The sequence below is a fragment of the Solanum pennellii genome, chromosome 5, assembly GCF_001406875.1.
Source record: "Solanum pennellii chromosome 5, SPENNV200".
NCBI classification, from domain to species: domain Eukaryota; kingdom Viridiplantae; phylum Streptophyta; class Magnoliopsida; order Solanales; family Solanaceae; genus Solanum; species Solanum pennellii.
In genome coordinates, this window is record NC_028641.1 from 71,500,597 (window position 1) to 71,523,848 (window position 23,252).

General features: G+C 30.5%; 1 protein-coding gene and 1 non-coding gene across 2 annotated transcripts; one reads left to right on the plus strand and one right to left on the minus strand.

Moving 5' to 3' along the window:
- The first annotated feature begins 1,321 nt into the window (after positions 1 to 1,321).
- On the plus strand, positions 1,322 to 5,209 carry LOC107018475 (UPF0187 protein At3g61320, chloroplastic-like). Its single transcript, XM_015218968.2, has 4 exons — positions 1,322 to 2,115; positions 3,414 to 3,581; positions 3,867 to 4,073; positions 4,799 to 5,209. Exons 1-4 carry the CDS (start codon positions 1,429 to 1,431, stop codon positions 4,973 to 4,975), a joined length of 1,239 nt encoding a protein of 412 aa, XP_015074454.1. The 5' UTR covers positions 1,322 to 1,428; the 3' UTR covers positions 4,976 to 5,209.
- Positions 5,210 to 5,866: 657 nt separating this feature from the next.
- TRNAV-CAC lies at positions 5,867 to 5,940 on the minus strand. The gene has a single exon. It is a non-coding gene; the product is annotated as a tRNA-Val (tRNA).
- Positions 5,941 to 23,252: the final 17,312 nt, after the last annotated feature.

A 23,252-nucleotide genomic window follows, 5' to 3' on the forward strand; every position in this document is an offset into this window, starting at 1 on the left:
TATAAGTAATTTTGGATCGTGATAAAGATGATTCTGTTGACATTTGCCTTTTCTACCCCTCATTCTTCTTTCTCTAGTTAATTCTCAAAAATGGTTATTCAAGTTTTAGAAATTATTTTCAAATTCTATAATTTTTGTTCATTTAGGAGAAAATTATTACTCAACTATAACTATTTTCCTCAAATCTTGTGTTGTTGAACGTTTTCATTGAGAAATAATTATTTACTCTTTCTATATTGATGCTTTTGCTTAAAATAGGTGGCTACTTTTGTATATCTATACACTGTTTTACAAGAATTTTAAGAGATGCAACCTTAACTTGTTTTATACTATTGAAGCTAATATTGAATACTCATAATTAGTTGTTGATGGCATGGATTGAAACGATGAAGCATTGTCATAACGTGTTTCGTTTTTCCACCATGTCAGTTGTCTTTAGTATTAGCCTTGTAATTATATCTTCAATAATTAGATATTTGAAGTGAAGAGAACTCGATATTGTTGAGTATCTAAATGAATAGGTGCAAGTGTAGCAACATGAATACCACCAATTTATACATAATTGATCCTGACTTATACAATCCATAGCGTTTCCTCTTAATTAACATTCTTTGAGGTCAAAATCAACTATGTATATGAATCTACGATATTCACGTTTCTTCATTTACACCTATTTCATTTCTACACACAATAATATTTGGTTGTCTTCACAATTAAATATCTAATTATTCAAGATAACATGATAATTCTAATACTAAGTACTCCCTCCGTCTCAAAAAAAAACGAGCTCCTTTACTTTTTAGTATGTTTTAAAAAGAATGATCTCTTTTTTTTTTTTGGTATCAACTTTCCACGTGGCATGTTTAAGGCCACAAGATTAAAGGACAATTTTATACATTTGACATAACTTTAATTTAGGACCACATGATCAAAAGTCTTTTTTATTTTCTTAAATTCCGTGTCAAGTCAAACTAGATTATTTTTTCTGAAACCGAAAAAGTAGGATAAATAAGATGGAGAAATAAAATATACCATGACAATATTGCTTCATCATTTCCATTCATACAATCAACAATTATTTATAAGTGTTCAACATTAAGTTCAATAGTTTGTTTTATTTTCTTAAATTTCTGTCAAAGTCAAATTATTTTATTTTAATTTTTAAACGGAGAGAGTAATATTTACTTTAATATGGTCTTTAAGTTGACTAATCATGAGTCAATGACCACCTTGACTCACCTTGTTGTGACATTAGCATTTCCTTTTTATTTATTTATTTTTATTTCAAGTGTAAAAAAAGGAGATTCACAAATTAACTGTTCCAACCACCTAATCCACTATGTTTTTTGCACTCTTCACTTCACTTGTTTCAAACATCTGTCTCCCATGTTGTCACCTTCCTCCAAACCCTAACCCTAATTCTCATCAATGACAAATCCAAGAACCCTCTTCACCATTCAATCTCCAACAAATGCATCTTTTTCTTCCCATTTTACCCTCAAGAATCCTTCAAAATCACAACAACAACAACCAGTCTATAAGAAGCTCAATTTTAGAGTTCTTTGTTCCTCTCAACCTTCAAGAACCCCACAGAATTCAAATCTAATTTCTACCCTTGTCAAGATTTTACGCGTAGTACCGGATTGGGCTGACAAAATTCAAGAAGGGGGTATGAGAAAAAAGAGATCTTTATACAAGCATGAGACTTGGGTGCAACATAGAAGTTCATTAAGGCATGTTAGGCATTTGTTTTCGAGCTTCAATTCGCGGGTTGTTTTGTCGTTGATACCTCCTGTAATAGCTTTTACTTCATTTGCATTTGTGATTGCTAGTTATAATTCAGCAGTTTCATTTCATTGGTTACCTGAGTTTTTCCCTATCTTGAGAGCTAGTCCACAGCCTTATCAGTTGACAGCTCCAGCTCTGGCACTTCTACTGGTGTTTAGGACGGAGGCGTCTTACTCGAGGTTCGAAGCAGGGAAGAAGGCTTGGACTAAAGTCATTGCTGGAACTAATGATTTTGCTAGGCAGGTCATTGCTTGTGTTGATAAGAGGGATGATGTGCTCAAAGAGGCACTTTTGCAGTATATCATGGCATTTCCAGTTGCCTTAAAGGTATATATGTTGATCAATTTGGCTCATTATAGTCTTTTTCTAAAAAAATGAAATAGAAGTAGGGGAAAGGGAAACAAGAGAGGGGATTACAAGGTGAGGATCGAACCGTTACCAACGACATGAAAGTGTAGGTAGCCAACCAACTAAGCTACTAAGATCCTCCCTCACTATAGTCTTGTATTTGTACCTACATTTTTTTGTGGCCTAAGATCAGGGTGAAGCCAGGTTTGACTAAGGGGGTCCGTTGATGAACCCCTTCAACATAAACTTATACATGGTATATATAGTAGATAATGAATTCTCCTTAGCTTCTTCGTGTATTTACTTCTTCAAATTGAACCCCTTTAGTGAAAATTCTAGCTTTGACGCTTCTTTAGATTATGCTCAATAATTCTTGCTACGGGGTTACAATTGGTCCCTGCACTCAGAGGCAGATCTAGGATTTAAGATCTTGGGATTCACCCTTTTAATATTGAATCCATTATATTTTTAAAGTTATGGTTCATATGTACTATTTATTGCAATTTTATTGAGTGTTTACACATAAATTTGTACTCCACACTAGAAATACAGGTTCATATAAACCTGGTACCGACAAGCTGCATCGTCCCCCTGCCTGCACTCTGTATAGGAGAGAAAATCATAAGTCATCGTTATTGATATGTTATTTCTGCTACTAGTTCTGTCATGATATAGGGAAAAAGGATGAGATAATAAAAACATCTATAAATCTCTACTTACAAGGCAAAGTAAGGAATAATCTGCTAGCTGCTGGCTAATGCAATGATGAGGTAGTTGAGGCTAAAAATGCAGTAAATTTCTAGAATGTCTCTGGAAATTACAGATGAAATTTAGCCATGAGTTACAAATGAATCCAATGAGTGGCTTTTCAGTTATTTTCAAAATTTCAATGTCCATGTATGTTCTTTTTTTTTTTTTGGAATAACCGTGGTGTCAGGCTAGCTTGCGCACACCTTAACTAAGTCCATGAGATACATGTCATCTCCCTCCACAAATAGGCCTTCTATTCCAGCATTGTTGTTGAGGTTCAACTGAAATGACCTTAAAATTATAGAAGCTTTAAATCCTTATTTTACATTTTAAACATAGAACATGCGGTATGTCGATCTCTTTGCAGTTTGCATACTGGTTCACTAATAAGTCGTATTGTACATGCACGAATCACTGAAAAGCAAAATGCACTTTCTATGATGAGCAAAGGGATAAAGCTCCTTGCCTCTTGCACTCCTTGCCTCTTGCATAGTATTAACCACTAAGATTTCAGTACTTCTATGCAGTGCCACATAGTATATGACTCGGATATAGCAAGTGATCTCAAAAACTTACTTGAGGCTGATGATCTAGCAGTAGTTCTCAGTTCTAAGCATCGCCCTCGTTGTATAATTGGATTCATCGCTCAGAGCCTTCAGTCGTTAAACTTGGAGGGAACAATACTGAGTCAGCTGGTAATTATTCTTCAAAAAGTTATACTACTTTTAAATGTTGTAGAAAAGTCTCCTCGTGGCTGTATCTTTTGTTTCCGTTTCAAACTTTTCCTTTGAGCATATTAGAAGTTCAATGTAAATAACAATCCTCAGAAATCTCTTTCTGGTGGTTTCTGTATTTTGGTAATCAACTGAGCTTTTTAAGTTCCTTTAAGTTAAGCACGTTGATTTCATCATTTGCTGGATGCTTTTAAGTTTTAAACCTTGTGAATAGTCTCCGATGACTTCTGATTTTAAAAAGTGCAGGAGTCAAAGATTTCTTGTTTCCATGAAGGTATTGGTGTATGTGAACAACTCTTGGGCATACCTATTCCCCTTTCATACACTCGATTGACGTCAAGGTTCTTAGTCCTTTGGCATCTAACTCTTCCTATAATACTTTGGGATGATTGCCACTGGATTGTGGTTCCAGCTACTTTCATAAGTGCGGCTTCCTTATTCTGCATCGAAGAGGTCAGAGTTCATTTTCTTCTCCTCATTTTGCCAGATTTAATTACTTCATGTAGTAGAGATCAATTTGTGTAAAGCAAGGGTTTATAAAATGTTAGACTTGGCCTGTCATACTAGCAATATATCGTTCAGGAAGACAAGAAAAAACGAACATACTATAGTTTTCCTTAAGTTTCAATAGATGGGGTTCTCCACCTAACATCATCTTGAATCTACAGAAAGTATTTGATATGTATGGGTACATCCTACCTTTCCAGACGCCACTTGTGCGATTATACTAGGTATGTTGTTGTTGTTGTCTGATGAATGGTCTGAGGCTCCAAGCTTCATAATACTGTAATAAAGGCACAAATAATAACAAAAATAAGAGTAGAGAGAAAAAACAAAGGCACAAATAATAACAAAAATAAGAGTAGAGAGAAACACAATGAAATGGTTCTTGTTTTATTAGAGCATTGGTGTTACAGAGATCTCAGCTTGGTTATTTAGCTTTCTGGATGAGGAGTGTAGACGATGACTAATCCATTTTAATTTCTTTGTTTTTTATTTGGCACGGAGTTTAAGAAAGTAAAGTAACTTTTGAATCTTGTGGTGTAGAGTTAAAAATACGTAGAATGTAACTGTTTAATCTTGTGGTCTTAAACAAACCATGTGCAATAGGGAAGATGCATTCTTTTTTTAAACGGATTCATATTTGACAAAAAGAGGATGTTCATTCATTTTTGCAGGTTGGTGTCCTTATCGAGGAGCCATTTCCAATGCTTGCACTCGATGAGCTATGTCAGCGTGTTCATGACAACATCCATGAAGCAATGGCAAACGAAAAGCAGATTCAAGAAATAGTAAACAGCAAAAGAAAAAGAAGTTTTAGTGAACACTCTCCAAATGGTTGGCCAACATCATAGGATTGACTAGAAATTACGTCTAAAAAACGAAAGACTGAAGTCTTCTCTATCATGACTTCAGCAACTGTACATAAAGAGGGAATGTCCCATATATGAATGTTGTTTCAATATCTGGGGAAACAAAGGGAAGACATATTTCTATTACCATATATGTAAATATATAGTTCTGGTGGAAAGTATTTGTTCTAGAAAATTATAACGCGTTGAGTTCAGCTTCTAAATTCAGTTACTGTATAATTTTGTCTTACAGAATGTGCTCTCAAATGTACAATGTGTGTACAATCTCATGAGAAGGATGAAACTCTTGGAGATATGGTAGAAGAGACATGATTGATGAAACAATTTGCTCAGATAGTGTAGTAATCGCGACTCCCGTGATTTTCTCATATGGTCACTCAACCAATAGACTTTGTTCTCGATTAAAATGACTTTTTGAGTCTGTCTTCTTGAAAATGCTTTCTTGAAATAAGATCTAGGGAAAAAGGACAAATATACCCAATTATCGTAAATGACATGCAGATACCCTTAGTCATACTTTTGGGCATTGGTGCCCTGCCGTCCAAAACCTAGGGCATATATGTCATTTACTCTAATAGAAGACTAAATAAGGACACATAACAAAACTTTATCCATCGATCTGATATTTAATAAATGTCGGGTCGGTGGTTAAAATTATGACATGTGTATGTCCGTTAGTATAAGTATATATGCTCTAATTTTTGGACGACAGGGACAAAAATGTTCAAAAAGTATGACGAAAAGTATCTGCATATCATTTACTACACTAAGCAGTAATTTAATACTAAAGAAAAACACTAAAATAATTATTAAAAGAATCAAAATGTACTGAAGTAAAATACCAAAATTAATTATTAACAATAAAAATTAAAGTGTCTGAGCCCGGGTTCGAACCGGGGACCTCTAGTGTGTGAGACTAGCGTGATAACCGACTACACCACCCAGACATAATTGACACTATTTTCTTACATACACATTATAACAAAACAAATGACATAGGAAAGAGTCCACATTTTTGCAGCAAGAATCATTTTATAATATTGTTACACAAAATTGAGCTTGTTTGATATAGTGTATAAGAATAATGTTAAATATAATCTATAAGTAATGTTTACATTAATTATACTGAATTTATTTTTATGTAGTACTTAATTTGATATATTAAAAACAACATGTATTGCATTATTTCAAAAAAAAAAAATCATTTACAAAAATACCTCCACAAATATGGTGGAAATAATGTGGTAAAGGTTTGAGCACAATTATGTCTTTAGACATGCTAATGCATACATTAATATTTAATGTGTGTGTGTATATATATATATATATATATNTTATGGGAACTCAATATTTTTATTGTAATTCAAACCTGCTTCCATATCTTTAAATGCCTTAGTTTTCATAAAAAATAGTTTAGTTGGGTTATAGTAATGGTTCTTCTGCCGGATGGTTAGTGTGGGTGCCACTCACGACGGTCTGGATCGTGACAGTTAGGGTTAGGTGATGATCGTAAATTTCTATTGTGTGATATAATCATGTTGATGGCGTTGATATGTGGATACATGTGTAAAATTGAGATGTTTGAATAAAGCCTAAGGGGAAAGAAAAGTTGTATAATTGCATGTCATAAACCTAATTATTGATTGATTGTGTGATTATAAATATGTTCATTATGGATGTGATTGTGAATATGATTGCATATATTAGATCGAATGTCACATACCGATATACATGCATACATTAGATTGAGTATCGCATACCGGCATGTTAACATACATGGGATCCAATGCCATACTGACATGCTAACATTCATGAGATAGAATGCCCCGTACCGGTATGCATACATGCATTGGATCGGATTCCACGATCCGATGCAACTATTTGAGTATGGGTTCCGTGAGAGAACCATTGACTTGTGATATATGTGTATTGTTGGGATTATGAAATAACACATTCTTCTTAAATTGATAGGTGTTATGGTAACATATATATATGATTACTTCATTATGTTGAGTAAAATGGGTATGTGTCTCATTTATTAAATGATTCCGGAAGAGTGGAGCCCAAATTGAAATATAATGCTTTAAATGGGGACCAAGGGTCCAGGATTTGCTATTGATTAGGAGGAGGGTTGTCCGTATCCTTAATAGTCTAGAAGTGAGGGTAGTGCACGTGATGTAAATACCTAGGTAGATCCTATCTTCGGAAAGGGTTTTGTGTTTAATTGTTAGGGAGCCTTGACGTAGTGTACATTGTGGTCAAAGGTTGAGTTGTGACGTGGAAAAAGTAAGGGTATGTTGTGAATGGTTAATCCAAATGTTGGTAGTCATATTGGGGACTCTTATATGGGTTAGAACGTCTAAGCTATGTTCAAGAACCTAGTAAGTAATGCGACTGAGACGATGGTTAGTGGTTAGGATGCTAGTGCGATTGGAGATATCCGGCAATGCTAAAGGTGGAGGAATGAACAGTTTACTTACATATTTCTCAGTAGTTGATTTCATACATTATGTAGTGGGCGTCAAGTTGACCGATGATGCATACTAGTACGTGGGGTTTTGTACTGATACTACTCTTGCTATGCTTTTTAGGCATAGTCTGAATGCAGGGTCGGTGATGTTTCATTAGGCGAAGACGAAGAAAATCTCCAGGAACTTCTATTTTTCCTTCGCATGGTGGGAGATGTGTCCTTGTTATTTGTTATACCTTGTAATCTTGTAAACACTTGTGTATGTTTAGAATAGATCTTGGGGTGTTAATTACTCAACAAGTTTTAACTCGAGTTGTATAATATCTTTATTTACATTTAATCTTTTGGAAAATTATTTATCACAGTTTTCTTTAATTTTTCGCATAGTTTTAAGTCGTTGGAAATAGAAAGTTCTCCTACTTAGGTGTTTGAGTAGGAGCCCGCACGGCCCGATGGGTTGTATAGTGACACTTTCATATTTATCTGAGATACATGTTTTTGATTATAACGTATGAAATTTATACTTGATAAATCAAATTATACATAAAAAAGATACATGAAATAATATTAGATCACATAAATAGATACATAAAATGTATATTAGATCATATAAATAGATACATGAAATTGTTACTAGTTGTTTTTATGATACATATGAATATATTTGTATGATACTCAAGTATCTATATGTTTAGTTGGTTGGATACATTGTATATTGATAATAGATATATCAAATTATTAAATTTATCATTTTAAGAGTAATAAAATGAAAATAAACAAATAACATGACCAAGAAATACACGTTTTTGTCTTTTATTAATAATATATAATACGGAAAAGGGCCTAAAATACCCTTCAACTATGCGAATTGGAACAAAAATACCCTTCATCTACCTTTCGGGCCTAAAATGCCCTCGACGTCAACCTTTAGGATCTATTTTGCGCTTATTTTAACACTCTAAATAATAATATCAATTAGCAAATTCATTTATGACGTGTCACCATTCTATTGGTTACCCTAATAATTAATTAAGTTAATTAAAGAAAACCAAACCCACCCAAAAGCCCCACTCATAACCCAAATCTTTTAACCCATTATTATCCAAACCTTTTAACCCATTATTCAGCCCCAAAACTTTTAAACCAAAAAGAATTTACACTCATCATCTTCAAATCTCCTCTCTTCTTCCTCAATCGAAGCTCACCGAAATTTAATCATTCTATTAGAAGTTCTCCTCGACAATTCCTATGGAAAGACAAACTCAGAATAGAGCCAAAATGATGGCTGAAGAACTGCCGATGCAGGATCAAGTATAGATGCCAGTAAGAAAGCTTGAATATTATGGGACTTGTGATAATGCTTATACATTTTCATAAGGCATCTTTTTCTTATCGTTTGACAGTACTCTGAAACTATTTTGATGTATTAAGTACTCGTGATCTTCGTAAATGAAAAGACATTGTTGAACAAGACATTTGTACTAAACATTTTATCAACCGAAATGGCTTCTCAGAAATGTATTCTCTTAATTTTACTGCTCTTTTCTGTAATTAATAATCTGAGAAGTAACACAAGTTATCTATTGCGACATATTAAAGTACATTGATGGTGCATAATATAATCCATCAAACTGTCGATGTATACAAGTTAAACTCTTTAACTATTTGACGAGGAGAACTTTTAAAAGAATGATTGAGTTCTGGTGAGCTTCGATTGAGGAAGAAGAGAGGAGATTTGAAGATGATGAGCGTAAATTCTTTTTGGTTTAAAAGTTTTGGGGCTGGATATTGGGTTAAAAGGTATGGGTAATAATGGGTTAAAAGATTTGGGTTATGGGTAGGGCTTTTGGGTGGGTTTGGTTTTTTTTAATTAGCTTAATTAATTATTAGGGTAACCAATAGGATAGTGACACGTCATAAATGAATTTGCTAATTGATATTATTATTTAGGCTGTTAAAAATAAGGGTAAAATAGAGCCTAAAGGTTGACGTCAAGGGCATTTTAGGCCCGAAAGGTAGAAGAAGGATATTTTTGTTCCAATTCGCATAGTTGAAGGGTATTTTAGGCCCTTTTCCGTATATAATAAAATGAAATTAACTAAACATAGATATAATCCTTGATTTTTCGCCTTATATCAAGAGATTTAATTAAGGCTTAAGTCATATGCGACCCCTCAATTAAAATTATCAGCATATTTCATGTAGACACTTAAATCTACCCTTTAACTTATTGAACACTTAAATTTAAATAAATTTATACCTATTTGACACAAAATGATAATCAATAAAAAATAAATATGTGTGCACTTCAAATGCATAATCATAGAAAATGGACCAATGCAATTGCGGCATGTGGTGATTGAATTATTTTTTAAAAACTCTATTTAAATAATCCAAAAGTCATTTTAATAAAAAACAAAAACGTTATTAAATTAACCTACCCCCTTCCCCACCAGTCCCACCTTTCTTCTTCTTCATCTTCTTCTTCTTCTTCTTCTTCTCTAGAAAAATGATATCCCTTTCCACTGCGTCTCAGTGGTCATTAAATAACCATCAGATCTCCCATCTTTCTCCTCCTCCTCCTCCTCCTCAATCTTCTTCTTCTTTGTTGGAGTTTGCTTTCCTTTCCACTGAATTTCCAACATTAAAGCACGGTAAACTATCGCTTCATCTTCACCTCTTTCTTGAATTTTATCCCTTTCACGGGCGATATTGACGAATTTCACGATATAAGAAATCGAAATTAAATCGTTATGAACCAATAATATATCATTGATGTTTATTTACGCTAACTCCTCATTCACCTTTCATTTAATGGCATTAAAACCTTCCACCCATTTTCTTCATCTTTTCTTCTCTAGTAATCATTTATCAGAAAACTCACTAGAATATTATTTTCAACAGGAATAATGGAGCTTCACCAGAAGATGGGACAAGACTTACTTCATTTTTGAAATTAATTATCAATATTATTTATTGGTAAGGTTTATAAATCAAAAAGAAAAAGAAAAATATAATTTGAAAATTGCTTTACGCGCTTAAAGGAGGTTAAATAACATCATTTTTGTCATGTCAGCATTATGTGTTTAATATGAATTATTTTTTAACAAATAAGGTGTTCAATAGGTACATGACTAAATTAAGGTGTCTAAGGCCTCATTTGTTTGCACTTAATGGGGTCTGAATGTTAATCAATCAGATTCGTCTCATTCTGTGTTTGTTTTTTGGTTATTGAATCTTAATTATTCAGATTCAGTCCATTAAGTTTGATTGTTTTATTTCCTTATAAACCTCTTAATGAGTCTGAATACATCTGAATGAATCAGAACTATAACACACTCTTAACACCATTCAGACTCATAAATAAGACTCCTACCTTAATTCAACTACATCACAACAACTCATAAAAGTTTTTTCATACTTAATTAATGTTAATTACATACTTACCGTAATTATTTTCTTTATTCTTATTAACTTAATATATGTCTTTTACTTTCATAAATTAATCAATATTTTTTAATTAATAGGCACTGCATGATATAACATTTAGCACGGTTCTAAAAAGTAAGAAAATATTAATTATTTGATCGATAACAATAACAACGTTCATTATAAAATAAAATGTTTTCATAAACATTATATTACTATTCTATATAAACTATTTTACATTGTATTATTTTAGATTCTCAAAGTTTTTGAGTGCAAAGAATAGTCACATTAATGATGTATCTTAATGTTAAATTCTTAATAGATAAATCATATTACCTTGCTACAATAAGAATGTTCAAAATATTATTTTCTATATTAAAAAAAACTATTTTACTAAAATGAGGCAGAATTAATTGTCCATCTATTTTGAAAATCCTCAATAACTTCTCTAGTTAAGAAAAAATGTTATAATCAATTAATATAAATAAATAAATATGTATCCAATTTTAAAATTCGACAGATACATGTATTCTAAGCACAAAATATGATAGAAGAAATAATATTTGAAACTATCAAAAATCTGAGTAATTATAATCTAAACTAATGGATTATGTAGTTTTCGGAACAAAATTAAATTGATCCCACTAATTTAAAATAGTTAACTACCAATACATGTATATTTATTTATTTATTTATAAACAAAAATTATATTATAATCAGTTACCTATATTTTAGGATTCACTATTTTCGAAACTCAAAATTTAAGAGATTAGCATTTGCAAAAGAGCGGATCCACAACAATACATGTGTATTTTTATTTTTTTGCAAGTACAATTTTATAATATTACCATTCCTATTATATAAACTAATATACGAGCTCATGCATAGCGCGAATTTTAAAATTAAAATCAATCTATAAAATTTACTATGCACTTTGTTATGTATACTTTTAAAAACAATGATACAAATCAGTTAACTTATTTATTTGTGTATAGTATAATAATTTATTATTAATTTTTCTCTTATTTTACTTTATGTGTTTTTACATGTTTGATCTATTACTATGAATTTTATTAAATTGCAATAAAATTATATCATTGTTAGTAATTAGTGTTGTTCGAATCAAGCTATATGTATGATACATATATTTTACTTTAATTAAAAATAAAATGTCATAAATCATATACTAAAAGAAGGGATAATTGTATAGAATGACAAACTAATATTATAAAATAAATATAGTAGCTACCCTTTGATTTATTTGTGTTCCATAGCAAACTGTTTGTCAGTCCCTCTCTCCCTCATATTCTCGCTCGCCACTCTCCCTCTCTCATTCGCTTATTCCTGTCGCTTGTCTTTCTCGTTTTATGCAATAGAATAGTATAAATTGTGTTACTAATTGTATAAAGCGAGAAAAAATTGTATAAACGCATACAAATACATATATCTTCATCCTATACACTTATAATTATACAATACCAATATTTCTCTGCCCAATTCTCTTTTGCCTTTCTAGTTTTATACAAATGCAAATTGTATATAATTTCTCTCTTTCTCGTTTTATACAATTCGATCAATTGTATATTCCCTGCACAAGTCTCTTTTTGCCTTTCTCTCTTTCTCATTTTATACAAATTCAAATTGTATATAATTTCTCTTTTTTTCGTTTTATACAATTCAATTCAGCCTTTCTCGCTTTCTCGTTTTATACAACTCAAATTGTATATAATTTCTCTCTTTCTCGTTTTATATAATTCATTTTATACAATTCGCTTTAATTGTATATGTATAGAGAATTATGCAAACTTTGTTATAATATACAAATATGAATTTTATATTTGCTATATGTGAAAGTTGTCCATAAAAAAATTAAATAGACAACTATTTTTTATTTATTTTTAATTATATATAGCATAAAAAAAGTAAGGCCAAACACGATTTTTTTAAAATAAATAAATGTACATTTCTAAATGTTAGACCTACAAATATTGTAAAAAGAAAGAATCCATATTTATGCTTAGTTAGTTAATATATATATATATACATGTACATATATATATGCATATACATGTACATGTATATATATATATATATATACATATATATATATATGCTTCCAAGCTTTACTTAAACAAACTTTTAAAACTAAAGAACCAAAAACTAATTTTTTTTTTTTTTAACAATCTCTAAAAGATAATTTTTTTTAACAATCTCTAAAAGTTGTTCTTGAGGATTTTTGAGAACTTTTTTGTAGTGAGTCTTTTCTTTTTCTTGCCTTCTATCTCTTCTTGTCTTCATAATGACTGCTTTTATAGGTGTTTTCGGACTTGAAATTCCGGATTTCAAATGAAAAAGGGAATCTTATCATCTCCGCCGGGTACACATCTGGGCCCCATCGTCACGTGAAATAATGTCCCTCTTCTTGCATTATTGTCCTTGTAATCTGATATTGGAGTCTGATATCTGTCTATCTTATCTCTTACCTGAATAAGACGCGTCCCAACAGTTTTTCCACATGTGTGGTAGTGAGTAAAGTGGGACTCACATTTTTGACAAAAGAGGCATTCCTCTTTTAACGATAATTTATTTATATATATATATATTTTTTTTTTTATGTGTCTAAATTATACAATGCAATAGAATCAAAACTTATTCCGGAATCATCATCATTTGGGTCTTGGGCAAATTGCATTGAGTCTAAAAAATTATCAGAATTATTTGGGCTTGGAGTAGAGTTTTGTCTTGGGCTTTGTATTGGGCTTGGGTTTATATGTTTGTCTTTTTCTTGTTTTTGTTTGAGTAGTTTTTCTACAGTTTGGGTTATTAGGAATTCTAAGTCTTTATTTTTTTGGGCTTTTTTAATTTTCTGTCTAATTGTCTGGTTGAATGAAAGTGGTAATCTTCTTCTGGAGGATGAGCCTTCATCTTTTTCACTTTTTGGCAAAGTGACAGCCATCAACGGGTTTGGGAAGTCTTTACCGGCTACCGTTTGAACCGGACTAGCTGTATCATCATCCGATACAGTGGATTTCTTAGCATTCAGTGGGGAATGCACACCCATCTCATCCATTTTTGTTTGGGATGGAAAACCCTGTGTATCTTTCTGAGTTTGCACATTCTTACCTTTGCTTTCTAAATTATTGAGTCTTTCCCTGAGCTTGGCATTTTCTTCCATTAAGGCCTCATTTCTCAAATTCAGCCTCTTGAATGCTTCGGTCATGGATGAGCAATGGTCACAAAATATGACTTTGTCTGTGTCTTTCTGGATGTTATATTGTGGAATTTTATCTGGGTTTTGTCTGAGGGCTGGAGAAATATAATAATTTGGTCCTAATATTCCTCTAGCATAGTCTAAAGCTTCTGTGAAATCATTAAAACCTTTGAAAAGAGGTTTATGAAAATTTTTAATTGAATCTAAAACTTCTAACCATGTCTGAAAAACACCATTTGTCTTTCCATGAATTACTACGTAATATTTAAATCTATTTTCTTTATTTTTACTAGTAAAATAATATCCTAAAGCATTTAAGACTGCAATTACATATTTAGTGTCTTTTTTATTATGTGCTATCCATATGTTGTCTATAATGCATGTCTGCTGTTTGTCTAATTGACAGTCAGGTAAATGTCTAAATGTCCAATTGGACGGTCCGTATGCAATTAGATTTTGCTGTCCAAATTGCAATCTTTCTATTTTAACATCATCAATTTTATCTAATGATTTAAAATGTAAATTAGCTAACATTGTCTGTTTGTAAGAGTCTGCCAAACCTGAGGTTGAAGGTTGAACCTTTTTACCTTTGTCTGGTAGTAGAGGTCTCATTCTGTAAAATTTAAACTTTGATTAGTAATCTACTTAATTGATCTGCAATATTATTATCATTTCCTTTTATATGTTCAAAAATTATAGAATGATAAATAGATATAGTATCTAAAAAGTTTAACCATCTTCTTCTACTACTGGTTTTATCATTAATTTTTTGATGAAACTTTACTATTGCTTCACAATCTGTTCTTATTAGTATTTCTGGTTTATTTAGAACATAAATTCTAAAACTATTTAAACCATATATTACAGCTAAAATTTCAACATCTATACTAGCTTTATTACCTTTTTCTTTAAATTTTCCACTTTGATAGGCGCATATTTTTTCTTCCTGTTTAGAACTATATTTATGTGGTCGTGATTTTAAAACTGCACCCCAACCTTCAAAGCTTCCATCTGTTTCTATTATTAAATAATCTGTTTCTAGTGGCATATTAAGATCAGGAATATTTTTTATTCTTTCTTTTATTTTTTGTACTAATTTTATATCTTCAATATTGAAGTTTCTTTGTCCTTTAGTTCCTGTCTTAGAATATAAAGGTCCTGCTATTTTTCCTAAGTCTTTAATGAAAGGTCTAGCATAATTTATTATTCCTAAGAATTTTTGCAAATCTTTTAAATTATTTAATTTGTCTGGCATATCTAGAGCTTTTTTGGCTATATGAGGTTGTAATTTGACTTTTCCCTCTCCTAAAATAATTCCTAAAAAATTTATATAGTTTTTACATAGTTCCATTTTCTTTTTGCTAATTATTATCCCATTATTAACAAATAGTCTAAAAACTGTTTGTAAATGTCCTAAGTGTTCTTTTATATTTTTACTAAATACTAAAATATCATCTACATATACTAAAACAAATCTTTTATATTCTCCAAATATTTTATCCATTTTTCTTTGGAAAATTGGAGGTGCTGTTTTTAACCCAAATGGCATTACTAACCATTCAAAATGTCCTTCAGGACAGTTAAAAGCTGTCCATTCTATACTGTCTGGATGCATTTTTATTTGCCAGTATCCTGATTTACAATCGAATTTACTAAAAATTGTTTTTCCTTGTATTCTATTTATTAATTCTGTTTTATCTGGTAATTTATATCCGTCTGTTCTAGTATTGTCATTTAGTCTTTTGTAATTTATAACCATTCTAGCTTTTCCTCTAATTATTTCACTATGATTTCTTACCATAAATGCTGTTGATCTATGTTTTGAAGTAGATCTTCTTATTACTCCTAATTCTAATAATTCTTTAATTTGTATTCTAAAATCTTCTAGATCTTGATTTGTAGCTTCTATTGAGGCTGTCTTTATTATATATTCTGGGTTTATTATATCTAATTTACATACTTCGTGATTATTTTCCCAATATTTTAAAGGCTTTTCTCCTATTATTTCTATTTGATCTAAAATTTTTACTATATTATCTAGATCTTGCTGATTTTTTATTTCTCCTATTTTTTGAATTCCTGTCTTAAAGTTATATAATTCTGTTTCCATTTCTATTAAAACATAGTTTTTATCAATTATTTCGTCTTCTTTTTCTATTTCTAGTATATTCTCATATAATATATTACAACTATTTTTAGTACATTCTATATTGTTTTCACAATTTTCACAACATTTTTCTTTATGTCTTACTTTAGTATCAATTTTATTAGTCAAAACTGAAGTATAAGTAATATTTTTCATGAAAAGTATTCCATCTTTTGTTATCAAAGTTCCTCCTTTATTACATAGTATAAAGTCTAATCCTAACACGAAATCTACTCTTATATCTAAATCCCTTACCCATATTTTATCCATTTTATATGTGGGTTTATAAAATTCTGAACAAGTATTTAAAAAACTTATTTGTGCTCTATCTATATAGTGTTTATATATGTTATGTGTTCCATCCATTTGCATAGCTGCAAGTGGTTTTTCTAAAGTCTTTATTAATTCTGGAGGTACAATTTTTTTATTTAAAATACTTTTGGTACATCCTGAATCTATTAATGCTAAAGTCTTTATTTCATATTTTCCAATTTGGAGTTTTGCTAATATTTTAACAGTATTTATATTTTTGTCTTCATTACATATTAGAGTATTAGATTCTTCATTCATTAATTCTTGACTATCTACTTGTTGTTCTTGTTCTATATTTTTTCCTTTTTCTAGTCTTACTATTCTTTCTTCTAATTCTTTTACTTTTGCTTCTAATACTAATACTTTTAAATTTATTAGAGGTTCATTTGTATATATTTCTTTTCTTTTCTGAGTTATTATTCCTAATTGTGTTTCTATACAACTTATACATCCTTCTATAAAACATTTATTACATTTAGCTCTTTTATGCTTACTTGGATACCATTTACACCAGTTACATGGATTACTATCTAATCCTGTGTCTTTTTCAAAATTATGTTCACATTCTATTATATTCATAAAATTAAGTTTTAGATCATCTATATTTAAGTCTTCTATTCCTATTTCATTAATTAATTCTTCTCCTTCTGAATTAGAAGAATCTTCTTCTTTGTTATTTTCATCTATATCAATACTTACTATAGAGTAGATACTTTCATTGTCTGACATATATTCATCTACATTTAATAATGCTTCATTAAATTCTTCTACTAGTTGAGCATTTCTAGTCTTAGCATTATATCTTTTGGGACAAGTATTTGCTAAATGTTCTATACTTCCACATGTAAAACATTCTAACTTGTTTTTATAATTTCTGTCTGTTCTGTATTTTCTAACATGTCTATCTCTATTTAAATATGGTTTCCGTGCTGAGGATTTTCTAAGGAAATATCCTTTTTTATTATGTCTCTTGTTATTTTGTGGATTGTATCTTTTATATTTTTTCTTTTTATATTGATCTTTATCATAATTTTGAGTTGTATATATTATGTCTTTACAGAAATTCATTTCATTTTGTTTTAGTTGCTTTTGTATTTGTAGATTAGTACATTTTTCTTGTAATATTTCCATTATATGTTGTATTCTATGCCCTATCGACCATTTTGCTTGAGGATTTTGGGCTACTCCATCTCTTTTAGTCCATCTTTCTTCTATTTCTCTACCTAAAGCTCCTGGTAATTTGTTAAATAATTTTTTACCTAAGTCTTGGTCAAAGGCATTTCCACTAATTGTACAATAGTAGAAATAGTCATTTAAAAATTTCTTTATATAATACCAATTACTTATACTTAATTGTTCTAACTTTATTACTGCATTTCTTTGTAAAGCTACTAATCCACTATTTGGGTCTTCTCCTGTTATTAAGGTATGTATTTTATTTGTAAAATTATATGGGTTAGGTCCTAATGATACTAAATACTGAAATTCTGATGGGAATTCTACTTTATAAGCTTCCCATAAAGCTTTAGTCGATTCTCCTAGGAATGTTTCTAAGTATTTATACATGGTTTCGGCATCAGTTTCTGTATAGTTTTTTATAAAATCTGCTACTACTATTCCTTTCCATAAGTCTATTACTGAATTCCATCTTTGTGGATCATGTGCTGCTATATTTAAAATTTTTCCTTTACTTCCTCCTTCTTGGAGTATTATTGGTTCTTCTATAGGCATTCTTTTTCCCATAGGTCTCACTTCTATTATTGGAGTATCTCCTTGTCTATATACTCTTCTTCGTGGTATATTTCCTGTGCTATTGTCTGCAGTATGTCCTTGTTCATTCGTTCTTTGAAATGGACTACTAGAACTAGCGGTTTCCATTAATTCTTTTTGGCTTAGTATGGATTCTAACTCAGATATTTCACTATCATTATCTTGTATTTGTGTCATTATATTATTACTTTTGTCTAACTTATCTTGTAAGTCTTTTTCTAACCTATATCCTTTATTATCATTTCTTTGTTCACATTTTTTAAAATGAGATATTGTTTGTTCTAAATTTAGGTCTTTTAATTTACATCCTTTACATGTAAATAATCTATTGCTGTTGTTTTTACTTATTTCTTTAGCTTTTTCTATTGCCCAATCTACTGCAAATTCTTCTTCTAATGTTATTTCCATATTCATTCCTTCTAAAGGCATTTCTTCTACCACACTTTCTTCTTCGAAGTCTTTTTGAGTTTCATAATTATAATCTGTAAATCTAATTGAAGGTTCTCCTTTAGAGTTTGTATATATTAAATGAGCATCTGGTGTTAATGCTTCTTTTTCTTTAAAATCTCCTAATTTCCATTCTAATCCTGCATATTCTTCAGGGTCTATTTTTATAGGTTTTATTAGCTTTATCCCTTTATTTCCCATTACCTCTACTACGTCTTTTATTTGTAGCTTAAATCTAGTATTACTATTATCTGTCATTTTTCCTAGAAAACCTACGCACATTAATAAGTTCTTACCACTATGCATTTCTTCATATCCTTTAGTTTGTATTCCTATCCTTATTTGGGTTCCTAGTTCTTTTAGATTCATCATAAAGTCTGGACTTATGTAGAAAATTCCTCCATTATTAGTCATATCTACTTCTGTTAATCCTATAATTGCCTTTTTTATATCTGACCATCTATTATCATATATTGTGATTAATGTCTTTGTTCCTAAGTTTTTCCTAGTTAATCCTTTAATTCCTATAACTATTAATCCTATATGCATTAGATCTTTTTTAACATATTTTAATTCTTTTACAGATTCAGCGTTTATGAGTGGTAACGATACTGAATTTCTTCCTAATACTGATAGTTGTTCTTCTCTATAGTGTCTATATAGTTGAGAATTTGAAATTGTATAATACTTTGGGATTTAATAAATTTAATTGGTTTTGTTGAAAGATTTGTATATCTTTATCTGTATCTATTATTTCTCCTAATTGTTGATTATTTTCTTCTTTTGTCTTTCTATTTAATATTCTTGATATAAAGTTATTACTTATCATATTTTTAGAATAGCTTGGTCTTGGTCTTTCTTCTCTTGATCTAGTTGGAAAAATGTCCATTTTTTCTGTTTTTTAATTATTTTTTCTTTTTGAGGAGTAATTTCTATTTTATTTAGTTTCTCTACTAATTCTTCTATTCCGGTTGTATCTATATTTTTATTTTCTAATTTTTCTTTAAGGTTTTTATTTAGTTGTAATAAAAGTGATATTATTGTATTATTTTGTTGTATAATAATTTGGCCTGATTTTGAAGGTGGATTAAATTCTTTGTAATCTAATGGGAGGACTATTCTTTTTTCTATTAATTTTATCGCTTCTTTATATGTCTCTGTTTCTACTAACTCTATCATGAAAGAACTATTTCTTTAATCCATTCTAACTCTGTTTTTATTTCTTGTATTTTTATTACTAGTGTATTATTAACTTCTTCCCTAGATTTATTTTTTAACTCGTTTAATTTTTTACTTAAGTCTATTCCTTGTTCTTTTAAGTAATCTAAATTATTTTCTATCTTACTAAAAAGCTGTTTCTGCTTATTTTATATTTCTTCTTGTTCACTTAATATTTTAATAATTTTATTGTTTGATTCTTTTAATTTTTCGCTAAGATTAATTATTAGGTCTATTAGAGTATTATATTGAGAGTTTTCAGTATGTAAACAATGATTTCCGTTCTCAAAGTTACACTTAATTATACTGTCTTGTTTTACTCTTTGAAATCTTTTTTCTATTTGGATCTGTAAGTCTAAATATTCTATACTCTTTGATGAAGCTATTTTTACTAATTGCTATTTTTATCCCAAGGTAGTTGCTTTATAACATTCATAAAAATATTTTATTCTTTTACCTACATATTCTATGTCACTTTCTAGCCCTTGTAACTCCCACTTTAAAGCATTTATATATTCTTCGTTGTTTACCGTTTTTCCAAAATAAATACTTTTTGGTGCAAAAAATTCGTTATTATATATATATATATAAGCTTCTATAGATTTTTTTATTTTTATTAATCTCTTCTTATCTTCTATATGCCTATATCTTATTTTGTTATGAAATCTTACACTCCAAAAACAGGGCATGCACTTCATAAAGTGTGTTTTATTGGAATGTTTCTTAATCTAAGGTGTTTTACTAATTTCTGTTCTAAGTTTCTAGCTTCGAAAAATATATAATCTAATTTATTAGTTATTTCTTTTTTAGAACTAGTTATTTTTAGGTCTTCAAGTAGTATATCGGCTTTTACATATAATTCTTTTAATTCTTTTTTAACTTTTTTATATTCTTTTGTATTATTACGTGGTCTTCTCATATATTATCCTATGGAATTATAATAATAAGGATTATTTTTAATTATTTTAATTCTTTCTATTACTTCTTTTATCTCAAATTCTATTTGGCTTAGTTCTTCGCTAATTTGTTTCAGATTTTGTCTAAGAATATCTCTAAGTGTTTTTACTGAATTTTTATATGTATATGTTAACGATAGTCTTAATTTTAAGGTAAATATATGACTTTCTAAAGATTTTTTATATAATTTTACTATCTTATAATGCTGTCTATTATAAAATAATGTTCTATGGTAGGCAGAAGTTCTTTTAAAATAGTAATCTTTTTTCATATATGGTCTACTAAGATTCTAGCTCTGATACCAGAAAGGGAGCGATGTTTCAATAAAGTTTTGTTTCAATAAGAGGACAGTGTGAATTAAATCGTTTGTCTTTTTATGTTTGTACAATCCTACTCGGTACTCCTTCACTCTCTTGTTCTATTATGTAATTATCATATTAGTGTCTGTGTTTAAACTTCCCTTTAAAATATTTTATTTTATTATATATATATATTTTTTTTTATGGACTCTGTCCATTCATGAATCTATTATTACTGTTCATCTCTTTCCCTTAGCCTTTGTTCTTAAGAGTAATCTTCTTAACCCCACCCCGGAGTTGGTTATTCACAGTTCCTTTCTTAGAACATTTTAACCTGACATTTTCCTAGGAATTTACAGGTTAATCCATCAATACTTTTAAGAGGCTAAGAGACTAACCATATACTAAGTAAAATAGATTCATGATAATATTCATATATTTACATGAATTTAGTAAATGATTAACAAAAATACAAAAATTTAACACACATAATTTACATATATGGGAAGTTTAACAGAAACTTAGATATGAAAACTTACATAATTAGAACAGAGTGAAGTTTCCCAATCACTACTCGGGGTGGTAAGCAAACCATTGACCCATATATGCCGTCTGGTATAGTAAAGGTGATAAGAGATGATGATACGGTAGTGGAGGTTAGTGGTTAGTTAAAAGATAAAACGGTAAAAGATGTTGAGGTGCCCTAAAAGGTGACCTCCATGCCTAGACCACCACCTTCTTTCCCACAAAGGTTAGTAAAAAAGATCGAGGATGGTAAATACCGGTGTTTTATAACGATGTTGAAACAACTTTCTATCAATGTCTCTTTGGTAGAAGCTCTTGAACAAATGCCTGGTTATGCCAAGTTCATGAAAGATTTGGTTACGAAGAAAATATCGGTCACTTTTTAGGATGATGATAGAATGCAACACTGTAGTGCTATTGTTACAAGATCTCTAGTGCAAAAGAAGAAGATCCAGGTGTTTTTACTATTCCTTGTACAATCGGGTTATTACATTTTGTGAAAGCATTATGTGATCTTGGGGCAAACATAAATCTCATGCCCCTCTCAATTTACAAGAAGTTGGGTTTGGGTGACCCAAATCCCACTGTGATGCGGCTACTGATGGCCGATTGAACGATAAAAAGGCCCATTGGTGTACTCCACGATGTGCTAATAAAAGTGGAGTCGTTCATATTTCTGGTTTATTTTGTGATTCTTGATTGTGAGGTCGATTTTGAGGTGCCTATTGTTCTTGGGAGGCCATTCCTTGCTACGGGTAAAGCCTTGCTTGATATGGAAAAGGGGCAGATGAAATTTCGGTTGAACAATGAAGAAGTGACCTTCAACATTTGTAGGTCCATGAGGCAGAGTGGTGAGCTACAATCGGTATCTGCTATATTCTACAGAGTTGAAGAGTCATCTGAGGTACAAATTGAAGAGTGTATGGGTGTAGAAGCATTGGCGGCAGTGATCATGAATTTTGATAGTGATGGCATTGAAGAGTATGGGTCATTGGTCGCGACACTTGATCGAGGTAATGTTCGTTTTTAACCAAAGAAATTTGAATTAGATATGCAACATCAAGAATCTCCACCCGCGAAACCGTCTATTGAGGAGGCTCCAAAATTAGAACTTAAGCCTCTACCACCTCATCTGAGGTATGTATTCTTGGGAAAAGATTACACTTTGCTGGTTATTATTGCATCAGATTTGAATGTGCATCAAGTTGAGAGTTTGGTGAAAATGCTAAAAAGGTTCAAAAGAGCTATTGGGTGGACTATTGCGGATATTATTAGGATGCCTCCCGGTTGTTCTCATAAAATCTAACTCATGCCCGATCATAAGCCAAGTATTGAGCATCAATGCAAGAGGTAGTAAAGAAGAAAATTATTAAGTGGCTGGATGCTGGAGTGATAAATCCAATCGCTGATAGTAGTTGGGTATGCCCTGTTCAGTGTGTACCTAAGAAAGGGGGAATGACTGTGGTCCCCAATGA

Bases quoted from the DNA above. Each gene is read 5' to 3' on its own strand.
- LOC107018475 (XM_015218968.2), top strand. From the start codon at position 1,429: ATGACAAATCCAAGAACCCTCTTCACCATTCAATCTCCAACAAATGCA. The intron at 2,116-3,413 runs GTATATATGTTG...ACTTCTATGCAG, and splicing joins CATTTCCAGTTGCCTTAAAG to TGCCACATAGTATATGACTC. The intron at 4,074-4,798 runs GTCAGAGTTCAT...TCATTTTTGCAG, and splicing joins CCTTATTCTGCATCGAAGAG to GTTGGTGTCCTTATCGAGGA.